This window comes from Cimex lectularius, unplaced genomic scaffold (assembly GCF_000648675.2).
Source record: "Cimex lectularius strain Harlan isolate CLEC.00 unplaced genomic scaffold, Clec_2.1 scaffold79, whole genome shotgun sequence".
Taxonomy (NCBI): Eukaryota; Metazoa; Arthropoda; class Insecta; order Hemiptera; family Cimicidae; genus Cimex; species Cimex lectularius.
Genome location: NW_019392727.1, coordinates 977332 through 990456, shown reverse-complemented (window position 1 = coordinate 990456; position 13125 = coordinate 977332). Strand labels below are relative to the sequence as shown.

The 13125-nt window shown below is 33.9% G+C and overlaps 1 protein-coding gene across 2 annotated transcripts; it reads right to left on the bottom strand.

The window, feature by feature from the left end:
* Positions 1-470: 470 nt before the first annotated feature.
* Positions 471-8824, bottom strand: LOC106663368 (60S acidic ribosomal protein P0). Of its 2 annotated transcripts, XM_024226737.1 has the most exons (8): positions 8725-8752; positions 6381-6473; positions 6125-6300; positions 5802-6036; positions 5539-5724; positions 5302-5460; positions 5060-5229; positions 471-537 (listed from the first exon to the last, which is right to left on the bottom strand). In XM_024226737.1, the coding sequence occupies exons 2-7, from the start codon at positions 6432-6434 to the stop codon at positions 5086-5088; spliced, it is 954 nt and encodes a 317-aa protein (XP_024082505.1). In that variant the 5' UTR covers positions 6435-6473; positions 8725-8752; the 3' UTR covers positions 471-537; positions 5060-5085. The 2 variants fall into 2 exon arrangements, with proteins under 2 accessions (XP_024082505.1, XP_014243665.1); XM_014388179.2 differs by lacking the exon at positions 471-537 and having other exon boundaries at positions 5009-5229; positions 8725-8824.
* Positions 8825-13125: the final 4301 nt, after the last annotated feature.

Sequence of the window (13125 nt, the reverse complement as noted above, 5' to 3'; positions counted from 1 at the left end):
TTGCATTAGGTAAATTTATCCAAGACATTCTTTCACCATTAATTTGGTCTGATTGCAGTTCAGGTCTCTTTTTTGCTAGCTTGACAGCCTGTTCATTGCCTTCTATCTCCTGTCCCAGCACCCTGTCACTCTTACCCGCATTTTCAAAAAATCAGCTTGTTCTTAAATCTTGAATGTTTGGCCCAGTAAAAAATGAGCCACAGACCAGAAATATTCCAAAGCCAGGACTCGATAAGAGTAAGTTTATGGTTAAGTGTTAACATGACAGTGTTTTCCATCTAGAACTGTTGTGGTATACTTCAGTCTTAAATATTCATTTGAACAACAGTTAATACAAAAATACAGTTAGCTTTACCGTTGTTTTCAATCACCTCAAGAAGCACACATTACTTTTGTAACAAACCTTGCTCGTCAGTCCTTCATATGATTAGCTCAATCAAGTTGAAAAAAGGGGGAAATATAAGCCAATAATCAGTTCTTTTTTTTATTTTTAAAATTTATTCCGCCCGTCAGGTTCTCCACAAATGCAACATTTATTTTANAAACACTTTGGATATTCCTCCAAAAGTTGCTAAAAAAAATATATACATATATATTAATCAATTTCAATATTTTTAAATATGATTCGAAAATTGAAATTATTTTACTTACAATCAACTTGTTGAAGTAATTACTCTTCCATGTTTCCTTGTCTTCCTTACCCATCTTTCAGTGTAGTAGGGATATCTTGACGATGTTTAAAGACTGAAAAGACACAAGTATTAGACAATATACATAAAATTTTAAGTTTCTAATTAAACATGTTTCTAGAAAGCATTAATTGATTATTTATATTAGGAATACAGAATAAATTGATGAGAAACTTAAACCTAGATAGCACTCATAATCTTGTACAACATTGTGTAGTTATTAGATACATTCTAGCATCCTGCTAATCAATGTGTCGAGGAAATTGTTCAAAAAAATGTTTTTCAGTAACGAGCAATTAATTTGCTGGCATTTAAAATGATAAATAAATTGACGGTTCAGAAAGTTATTTGTGAATAACTTGAGTATGGTTCCTCCAAATTAAAAACCGCTTGCACTTCCTAATTGAATTCCTTTCTAAAAATGTACACTGACAAGTTCTTGTAATTTATAAATCTACTAATACATATAGGTATCAAAACGGAAAGTCATACCTTACTGAAATGGTCTAATCATCTTGCTTTAAAAATCACTAAATATTTTCTGAGATGTTAAGTGCTTGCCATTTTTTAGCTTATATGGTCAGCTCGCTAATACGACCTTGAGTTCACGCCATGCGCTTTAGAGTTGGCGGCAAAAATACACAGTGTTGATTGCCCGAAACTGGCACAATGGATCTTTTCCATTCCATCTAACTTATCACACTACGACGTTTGTGGCAGTGTGGTAATTCATGTTTCTATGTAGAGTTTTTTAGCCATCAATCAATTTAAAAAAACGGAAGCGTATTTTAGACAATATTTCCACATAAAAAAGGTTAAGTGAGCATGTAAAAAGACTAGAAATTTAATAAAACAGCCTCAGCCAGCAAAAGTCAGACGAAAATACAAATTCAGGCAGATTTTGGTCATGCACCGGTAATCCAATGCCATGTGCGGGGCAAGGGATTCTTTATGGAACGGTGCAAAACTGGTCATTGAATACGCCTACAGCGTAAGCCCCTCTACAGCTGCTGATCTCGAACTAACGGACATATCGAGTAAATACAAATAACACTATCTATCAAAGATGTCTTCAAGCTGATCAATATCATCATTCGAATTGATGTAATGCAGGACCATTACTGTGCAGCAAACTCAACAAATACTTCAAAACGAAAATGTAATAAAATAATGTTCTAATGTTCAGCTTTCATTATTGTTATGATTAATTTTTTTTTTATTCTTCTTTAGTTCTTAATTTCCTAACGAAATTTTAATTACATCATTTTGCGTTTAAAATAATGTCCTTAAGTTTTACTTTCATTAGTTTTATTATATACGATTGTTCTTTTAACGTTTCTTGTAGGGGCTAGTAAAAGAATTGGAGCAACTACAAAAAAAAGCGAGGTAAATAAAAAAAACTTAAACTTAAAAAAAAGACCATCTACTGTAGAATTTGAAGCAATCTAGGGAGTCAATTTTTTTACAACGGAATTTTTTAAAGGTGAACTATTACTACTAAGGAAACTGAGTAACGAAGGAGAAACGCTAGGTTAGAAAGATTCCGGTTTTGTTTTAATTGAAATCACCACAGAAATCATTTTTCCCGGCAAAAGGAATTATATTCGGGCCTAACTGGTCATAAAAAGTTCTAAGTAGGTTTAAAAAGCGGTAAAAAGTTTCATAATTGTTTGGAGAAAATTACCTCGAAAACATCCAAAGCGTGGTTGAGGTGCGTATGACGAAGAGGAGAGTTCCTCGTGGCTCCTGGGAACTTCAAAACCAACATGGTTGAAATCGGACTAAAACTATCACAAAAACATTTCTAAATGTTGCTCGAATTCCCGTTATTTAATCTACAATAAATTAAATTAAATGACTACACATGTTATACAAATTAAATTGTTTAAAATCAAGTTAAACAAGTAAGTTTTGTATTGTGCTTTACGACGCTAAGCGGAACAAAATGGAACTTAAGCTCACGGCTATGAAATATGAATATCACTCCAGCTTTTTGTTTTGTTTTTGTAAAGAATGTATTTTATCTAATATGTACAGTATATATAACTTCTTGTCGTTGTTGAGTTTTTGAAAACTTTATTTTAAAAGATCCTGAGACTTAGCCTATACTGATGTTCATTCGATGGGAACTAAACTAGGAATATGTTTTTAAAAATAAAGACAGTCCGTCAGTGAATCAGTGCGTCTACTGTTTACTCGCCGTCATTCCTCGTATTTTAAAACTTTTTTTTTTCTTAGTTTTATACTACTGGTACACTGACGGCTCCAAAACCGACAAGGGCACGGGAACTGGGGTCTTCGGGATAAACCCAAATCTAGGTAAATATGCTACAGTTTTCCAATCTGAAATCATAGCGATTGAACACTGCGCCAGAGAAATAAAAAAGCTGGTAATACACTCCTGGAAGATGGCCATCTTCAATGACAGTCAGGCACTAATGCAGCATTAAGGGCCCTAGCCTGATGCAAGGTGAAGGCAAAGCGTTTGGAACTGCATGGAGGCCCTGACAGAAGTCGTGACACTAATGACCTGACCTTGGCAGAGACCCTGGACACTCGGAGCATAGAGGCAACGAAAAGGTTGACCCAAGAGGGGGCCAACATGGACTCTCTGTGTCCTGAACCCTACTGTGGCTTAGCATCCTAAGAGGATAATCTTAAAATGGATCCTTATTCAATCCAAAACAGGCACGAGCAGAGATTGATAGAAGGACCATTCGCAAAACTTACAAAAGAATTACAGGAAGGCAACCGCAACCGAACCAGGATTCTGATTGGACTCCTGACGGGGTACTGCTACTTAAGAAAACACATGAACCAGATAGAAGTACAGACAGAAGAAACACTGTGCAGATACTGCCAGGAAGAGGAGGAGGCCGCAGAACACATTCTACATTGCTGTGAAGGTTTAAGGAGGTGCATGTTCTTGCAACTAGGACAAGAAAAACCACAAGTCAGATCCTACACTAAGGAGCCGCTGGCAAAGATGTGGAGGCATTAGCAACCTGATGCTGGCCAGTGAGTTATAAAACAAGGAAGCACCATAGATCTATTCAGGTCGAGGTGCAGAAGGCCTTGTGGCTACCTCTTTTATCCCTATCCCTACTTTTTTTTACTTTTAATTACGTTTTTACTTCTTACTTACACTTTTTTTCTCGAAAAACGACTGTTATTTTTCACGGTTATGGAACCATGTGCTTACACAAGAATGAACTTTTTAAAAAAGTTGAAACTTTAAACCACATTCTTTCCTCATTGTCGTAGATTTAGCCCTTTTCAAGGAGTATAATATATTTTCCTTCTCTTTTTTATCATTACTGTTAACTAATTGCGCACTCTCAACCCAACACACAGTAATGACACGTGTACACAAAAAAAAGAACACTTTGAGCCCTGAAGATGATCTCAAGAAAGATGTATGGTAAAGAAAATGTTTTTCTAAACCTATGTCACGCCAGGCCGCATCACACGATCTCTAAATAATCATTACTATTAACTTTTTTAGTCTTTTGTGTGGTGATTAGAGGTAAATTTTCTTTCTAATAAACCAAACCAACGGTGGCAAGCAATATGGTGTTGAGTGAATTTTGAATTTGAACCGGATAAAAGTCTTTGCAAAGATAAAATCTAAATGGCTCAGTTATATACTTATTATCATTAGTCTAAATGATTTCAGCCCATTTAAAACCTGCAGATTTATTAAAAGCTATTGCCACAATCCAATGTAAAATTTCTTAAAAATGGAACAATATTGCTAAACATAACAAGTGAAAAAGATTTTAACTAACAATTTAAATAATATGAAAATATTCCAATGAAATTTGATTGCATAAAACTTTTAATTTCTCGAAGGGAGTCTGGTGGCTACTGCACCTGGGTATAAAAAAAATTGTGAAATTCTGAGTGAGCTGGCTCAGGTGGTTATCAGAATTTAGAGAATGCACAGAAACCAGGACAATATCAAGATTCGGAGGGGGCGTCGGTGGCTACAATGGTTTAGGCGTTGACACGGCGCTCAACACTGTAAGGTAAGCACACATCCAGCAGCCCTGCATTTGAACCCAACATACTTACAAAAAAAAAAAAAGAAAAAAAAAAGTAACACCCACATCACTGTTACCTGCATTTTCCCAGGACTTAAAGAGATAATATTATGTACTGCAATTATTACCCAGAAGTGAAAAAATTGAATCAGCTTTTTCTTAAATCTTGAATGTTTGTCCTAGTAAAACATGAGCCATAGAACAGAAATAATCCAAAGCCAGGACTCTAGTTGAAAAAAGAGGGAAATGTAAGCCAATAAAAAGTTCTTTTTTTTATTTTTTAAAATTTATTCCGACCGTCAGGTTCTCCACAAATGCAACATTTATTTTATCTCTCCATAAAATTAAGCTTTTCAATCAAAAAGGCCAAATCCAAGTTCGCCATCTGATTCATCAGATTCTTCCTTGGGAGCCTCCTTTGCTGGCGAAGCAGCTGCTTTAGCATCAGCAGGAGCTGGAGCAGCAACAGCTACAGCAGCAGCAAACTTAGAAGGATCCTAAAATTAAAACAAATAATAATAAATAAAAATAACGATAAAAATATAATTGTATGCTACAATCTGTCATACCTTAAGATATTCTTTAATCATTTCTGCTTCTTTGAATTCAACATTAGTCTCAGCAGCAACAGCCAACAGGTTCTTCAATCCATTGGCAATACTGTGAGGAGCAGATGCAATAGTAGGATACCCGATTTCAAAACAAACTGATGCCACACGAGCGGCTCCCTATAAGAAATTTCAGTAACAATTAGAACAACACAAAATGTACTTTAAAAAAACATAAAAATAAAAATAACCACTTACTTCCAAAAATTTTCCACGTAGATCTGCTGGCTTAATGTCCAAAATTCTGGGTTCAAAGCAGGTACCAGAATCGTACACCATTTCCACTACTAACCCATAGGAAAATGGTGAAATGTTCAGCATGTTGAGCAAAGTTGCTTCTGATGCTCCTACTTTGTCACCTTCTTTTAAAATGTGGACATCATTCTGAATAAATTATAAACAAGACAACTTTATGGTTATAATATTTCTTATTTTAAGAGAACCGAAAAAATAAATCTTACTATGATTTCAATTGTTCCTTTTGAAATTTTGGTCGGGATGGAAAGGGCCTGGAAGAAGGAAGTTTTTTCAGGACCGAGACCAGTATTCTGCGCTGGAATTACTACAGGGCACGGAGCAATGGCACCTGCTCTAGCTGGGGCACGGACCTTGTTTTGCAACAATTTGTCTCTTACTTCAGGAAGTTCACCTCGTGTAAACACAAAGCCAACATTCCCTCTGATGTGTGGAAGGATTCTGTGGGGGAAAAAATCAAGTTTTGAGTTTAAATATGCCAAAAGCCAAAATGTAATTGACAACCTATTATAATTTTTTTTTCACTTACTTTTCAAGTGCTTGATTTCTCTCAATGTGTCCTCGGATTGCTTTTCTCATCATGGTGTTCTTACCCATTAATACTACAGCTGACCCTCGGAGAGACACCCTAATCTGCTGCATTTGCTTTGAACCGACATTGTCGGCACCAACAATGAAACACTTTGGATATTCCTCCAAAAGTTGCTAAAAAAAATATATACATATATATTAATCAATTTCAATATTTTTAAATATGATTCGAAAATTGAAATTATTTTACTTACAATCAACTTGTTGAAATAATTACTCTTCCATGTTTCCTTGTCTTCCTTACCCATCTTTCAGTGTAGTAGGGATATCTTGACGATGTTTAAAGACTGAAAAGACACAAGTATTAGAAAATATACATAACATTTATAGATTTCTAATTAAACATGTTTCTACAAAGCATTAATTGATTATTTATATTAGGAATACAGAATAAATTGATGAGACACTTTGACCTAGATAGCACTGATAATCTTGTACAATGTTGTGTAGTTACATCTCGGTTTATTTTGTTAAACCATTCCTATGAAAAATATAGTTAATCAGAAATATGATGTAACATGACTCATCGAAATTTAACAACAGATTATATCAAATAATTAAACAGTTTTCAGTAAAATAAATTAAAACAGTTCTGTACCAAGGTGTACTGAGCGTGCCATTGCACAGCCACCCTTCAGTCACATGGGGTAGGCTACGGACACAGGAATATCTATGAATGATGAAACTTTTCTGGTGATACTAGGATGAAAAATATTTGGACTTATCCAAGTGTTCTCGTCAATAGTCTTAGGAGCCAAGAAAACAGTGGTATGTGGCAACATGCATTTTCTTATTTGTTGAAAGTAGTCACCAAACCTATTATCGCATATTTTTTGACAATTTTATCACGGCATATAACTGCATCTCTAAAAGCAAACTATTTTTTCGCTAATGGAATAAAAAATTTGCACTAGACTGAATTGCACTCTAACGAGCTACATCCTCCTGTTAGTCAATGTGTTTGAAAAAATTGTTTAAAAAAAAAAAAATCAGTAACGTGAGCAACTAATTTGCTATGAATTAAAATTAATATATAAATTGAAGATATATACAAAGTTAGTTGAGTACGGTTCCTCCAAATTAAAAACCGTTTGCACCATTGAATTCAGAGTCAAAAACTTTTCCTAAAAATGTAGACTGACGAGTTCAAATCTACTGATACATATGGGTATCAGAACGGAAAGTCATACTTTACTGAAATGGTCTAACCATCTTGCTTTAAAAATCACTAAATATTCTTTGCGATGTTAAGTGCTTGCCATTTTTTTAGCTTATATGGTCAGCTCGCTAATACGACCTTGAGATCATGCCATGCGCTTTAGAGTTGGCAGCAACAATACACAGTGCTGATTGTGTAACTGGTGATGGTAATATTTAATATAAAGGGATTGTGAAAACATTGTTTAAATGGATTTAACATTGTAAGTAGGATAAGAAACAGTGTCGTCAAAAGGGGGGGGGGAAGGTGGATAGAAACTACTGTGAAATTTAACATGAAATTTGTGCCACAACTCCGATCAAAACAGGCACTCACTGATTATTCCTGCCAAGAAGAAAGCCCATCACATTACACGAATTTTATAGCACACTGCTTCCTCTGACTGCTCCGCGTCTACTGACCCCTATTGTTTCCGTTCACCCGAGGCCAGGTTGACATAGCACCTCGGTCCCCCTTTTGCCGACACTGTTTCTTATCCTACATACAATGTTAAATCCATTTAAACAATATTTTCAGAATCCCTTTATATTAAATATTCCCATCACCAGTTACAATTCCATTGATTGACCGGTAATCCAATATCATGTGCTGAGCAAGTGATTCTTTAAGGAGCAGTGCAAAACTGGTCATTGAGTACACTTACAGCTTAAGTGCTGATCTCAAACTAACAGACATAACGAGTAAATACAAATCACTCATACATCTATCACAGATGTCTCCAAGCTGATCGATATCATTCGAACTGATATAATGAAGGACCATTAATGTGCAGCAAATTCAACGAATCCTTCAAAACGGAAATGTTATAAAATAATGTTCTGATGTTCAGCTTTCATTATTTTTATGATTAAATTGTTCTTTAATGTGTCCTAACGAAATTTTAATTATATCATTTTCCAACATTGTTTAAAAATAATGTCCTTAAGTTTTACTTTCATTAGTTTTATTATATACGATTGTTCTTTTAACGTTTCTTGTAGGGGCTAGTAAAAGAATTGGAGCAACTACAAAAAAAAGCGAGGTAAATAAAAAAAACTTAAACTTAAAAAAAAGACCATCTACTGTAGAATTTGAAGCAATCTAGGGAGTCAATTTTTTTACAACGGAATTTTTTAAAGGTGAACTATTACTACTAAGGAAACTGAGTAACGAAGGAGAAACGCTAGGTTAGAAAGATTCCGGTTTTGTTTTAATTGAAATCACCACAGAAATCATTTTTCCCGGCAAAAGGAATTATATTCGGGCCTAACTGGTCATAAAAAGTTCTAAGTAGGTTTAAAAAGCGGTAAAAAGTTTCATAATTGTTTGGAGAAAATTACCTCGAAAACATCCAAAGCGTGGTTGAGGTGCGTATGACGAAGAGGAGAGTTCCTCGTGGCTCCTGGGAACTTCAAAACCAACATGGTTGAAATCGGACTAAAACTATCACAAAAACATTTCTAAATGTTGCTCGAATTCCCGTTATTTAATCTACAATAAATTAAATTAAATGACTACACATGTTATACAAATTAAATTGTTTAAAATCAAGTTAAACAAGTAAGTTTTGTATTGTGCTTTACGGCGCTAAGCGGAACAAAATGGAACTTAAGCTAATGGCTATGAAATATGAATATCACTTCAGCTTTTTGGTTTGTGTTTGTAAAGAATGTATTTTATCTAATATGTACAGTATATATAACTTCTTGTTGTTGTTAAGTTTTTGAAAACTTTATTTCAAAAGATCCTGAGACTTAGCCTATACTTATGTTCATTCGATGGGAATGTTTTTAAAAATAAAGACAGCCCGTCAGTGAATCAGTGCGTCTACCGTTTACGCGCCGTCACTCCTCGTATTTTAAAAGTTTTTTTCTTAATTTTATACTACTGGTACACTGACGGCTCCAAAACCGACAAGGGCTCGGGAACTGGAGTCTGGGATGAACCCAAAGACCGAACTGATGGTAAATCTAGGTAAATATGCTAGTTTTCCAATCTGAAATCATAGCGATTGAACACTGCGCCAGAGAAATAAAAAAGCTGGTAATACATTCCCGGAAAGTGGCCCGAGGTTGATATAACCTCTGCTGTTGCGAACCCTCGTTTAAGAAAAAAAAAAAAAAATCAAGATTCCAACGAATACATTAATTCTTGTTTGAAACACCAAAAATCCCTGAGAAAGTAACACTCATATCACTGTTTCCCAGGACTTAAAGAGAAAATTATGTTACTGCAATTATTACTCAAAAGTGAAAAAATTGAACCAGCTTTTTCTTAATTCTTGAATGTTTGTCCTAGTAAAACATGAGCCATAGACCAGAATTAATCCAACTTTCCAATCAAGTTCAGTTTGTGGTTAGCATTATCATGCTGGACTGTTTTCCATTATAGAACTGTTGTGGTATACTTTAGTCTTTATTTGAATGACTGTCAATACAAAAATACAGTTAGCTTTTTCAATATAACCGTTGTTTTCAATCACCTCAAGGAACTATGAAAAATAAAAGATCTGGCAGGAACCTGTCAGAACACAGGGATGGGGAGAGGAGCCAGCCATTGATCCAACTCTCAATGTTTAGGGTTATGTTTCAATGTTCGTTGATTAGTTTAGGTCACAAGGACACCAGCTTAAGATTGGTGTGGAAGGAGAGCTTGGAGTGTAAGCGTGTTTGTATCACGTTCATTACGAAAAAAATGTCTAGGTCTTTGTGGATGGTTTGGTTAGTGTTGTCGGAGTATTGAGGATGCGACTGAGGACTTTTGCTTGAAAGGATTGGATTCTTTGGATGTCGGACGGCTTGGCTGAACCCCCACCCCACAGCTTGACTCCATCAGTTCAAATCGGTCTAATTATATATTGTTAATTTATTGTGTATACTCACTGTGGATTTGGATGCAAGTAGGCGTCTCAGTTGTTTTTATCTTCGGTTGAGCTGACTTTTTGTTTTATGTGTGTTCCATATTTGCTGTCCAAGAAGAACCCAAGGTAGCAAATTTGGTTCGATGGAAGGATTACCTCACTGTATGGTGTACCTTACTATACTGGTGGGCATGAGCTTAAATGTATTTGTCACGTGTCAGCTCTTTTGTTTGTTTAGCTCGATGTGCCACTGAGTACAACAGTTGGTAATGAGGTCTAGGTAGGTAGTCTTGGGTTGCTTTTGCTCCAAGGATAGGGTCAAAATGTGAGGAGTGGATTGCGATGTCATCCAAAATAAAAAAGTTAAAAAAAAAAAAATATATATATGGTGAAACTGACCACCTGATGTCTAGCATGGGAAACCCCCTGACTCAGGGCTTGCTCGCTGTAATAATCTGTAATTCAAAACTCACTAACAGGATTAAGACTTCTATCCCATGACATGGCCCTAGAAGTAAGTTCTCACAGAGAAAATTTCAAATTCTCAATGCAGTTTTTTAAACCCGTTTTAATACGAGTTAAAATAGAGACAAGAAGCAGAATAATGAACTGACCACAATTTTATAAAGATTCAATGGTGAGTAAACAAAAACTGTGAAACAGAACTTCATGTATATGTATTTTCCCAGAAAACATATTAAAAACAAAGGAAAAAATCTTTACAACGAACAAGCAAATGTTAAAACAATTATATTCGTTAGAAACATAATCAATAAATAATTAGCACACAGATTTATCGCATTGGCAAATGATTGATATCTCAAGGATAAATTGCAGTTTCATTTTAAAATCTGTTAAGACTTATGCACTTATTTTATTGACTGTTGTTGTCGCTCACTTGTCTTGTTATGTGTTAGTTTTAACTAAATAAAAGTTAATGTTAATGCTTTGTTTGAAAGGCAATGCCTATCTTGAAAATTAACTATGATCCCTTTAAAAATGTGTGTTTATTGAATTAAAATAATATAAATAACAACAACAGAGCACATTAATTTAATAATATAAACATTTCATATATTTAACATATTAAACATGTATATTTCATATACAGCTATGACACCATATTGATACATCCACACTTATACATTTATAATCAGAGTGGAACAGTGCACATTTTGATGGAAAACATTATAACAATCGATGAATAACAGTGCAACTGTAAAGAACGAATGAATGATGTACACAGCAATATACACATGAGGGTAAAAAGATTTACATCATGTTTTTATTTGTTAGATATGTTTCCCATAGTGAATAAAATCTACTTGCAACAAAAAATATATATTTTAATTAACAACACAATAAGACTAGTATTTATGAATTTGTGTACAATTTCAAAGGGAAAGTAATACACACGCCATATTTAGTAATAGTCGCTGGAATGTTTGATACAAAAACAAGGAAGCATAACTTAGAATACTAAAATATACAATTATACCCATATCTACACACATATACATATTATTTATATACAACGTCCATAAAAGTATGGCAAAAATAAATCAGTAGAAAGAAATTAGGGTCATAATCGTAAACCAAACTATTCTATTGTTGTAATTTAGAAAGTAAAAGTACTACAAGATTTCCAATTACAACTCTTCCTTGCTATTAAGGTTTCGGTGTTCATAGACGCATTTATTACTATTTCTAGTCGTTGTACAGAGCTGTAATTAGTTATTGCCTTTAAGAAAACAAAAAACTAACACCTTGAGCATATAATATATATTTAAAAAAAAAAAAAACAATTAAAAAACCAAAAATATATAAATGTACAATTATATACACTTATACAGAACTTAAATTTTAAATCCTTGATATGATAATTAATCAACATATACATACATATATCGCTTATCAAATATATTATGTAAATTTGCTCTGCAGCGTTCTGTTGTTCCCTTATTTTTAGTCTTACACACCACTAGAGTTGTTTTCCTCATTTTTTTAAATTAAGTGCTTGTAACAGACTGATTTTAGTGCCTTTGAACAACATACTTTTGAGTACTGCAAATGTATTCTCATAAAAAAAAGCAAATCAGACATTATTAAGTAGTTCTGCATTGCAATGCACATATTTATACCTGACCTAACCTTAAAAGTACAATTCAGAATAAGATTAATTATAATTTTATGTCAACTAATAACAATTTATACCTTAGGCATGCAAAATAGTTATCATTGCAAATAGTTAATAACAGTTAACATCTTGGAAGTTCTGTGGAACAACAGTAACAAGTTGTAAACACAGAACATAGCCAGGCATTCAAAATTAAGGCACCAAAACTGCTTTTGTATAGTGGAAAAAACGTTATGTAGCACATGCAAAAGTTCGCTTTAAGGTACATCCCTGTAAATGTAAAAATTAAACAATAATATACAATTACTTCATTATTGTAACCCAGAAAGCCCTTAAGGTATCAATTAGATATAAGAATGTAGTCCTTCGACCCTAAAAACACTTTTTACCAACCGTACAAATTACTTATAATACATCTAATATTAATCACCTTTCAGTTTTGTAAACAAAATATCAACATTTCAAAAGATGAAGTTATGATTCAAATACAGTTTGTGAATGTATCATCTCTGTGTTTACATGTTTACACTTTTTTTAAAAATATTTCTAAGGCAAAACAAAAAGGAGCTATTGGAATTTTAACAAGACAAGAGATTTACAGTACTACCCTCTTCTCAGCAAAACCCAGATCATAAACACAACTATAAATGTTGTATATATATTTTTTTTTTTAAACAACACTTAATTCTCAATTGTACCCTTAAAACGAAATTAAATGTATTAAATCAAAGGAATCGATGTAGT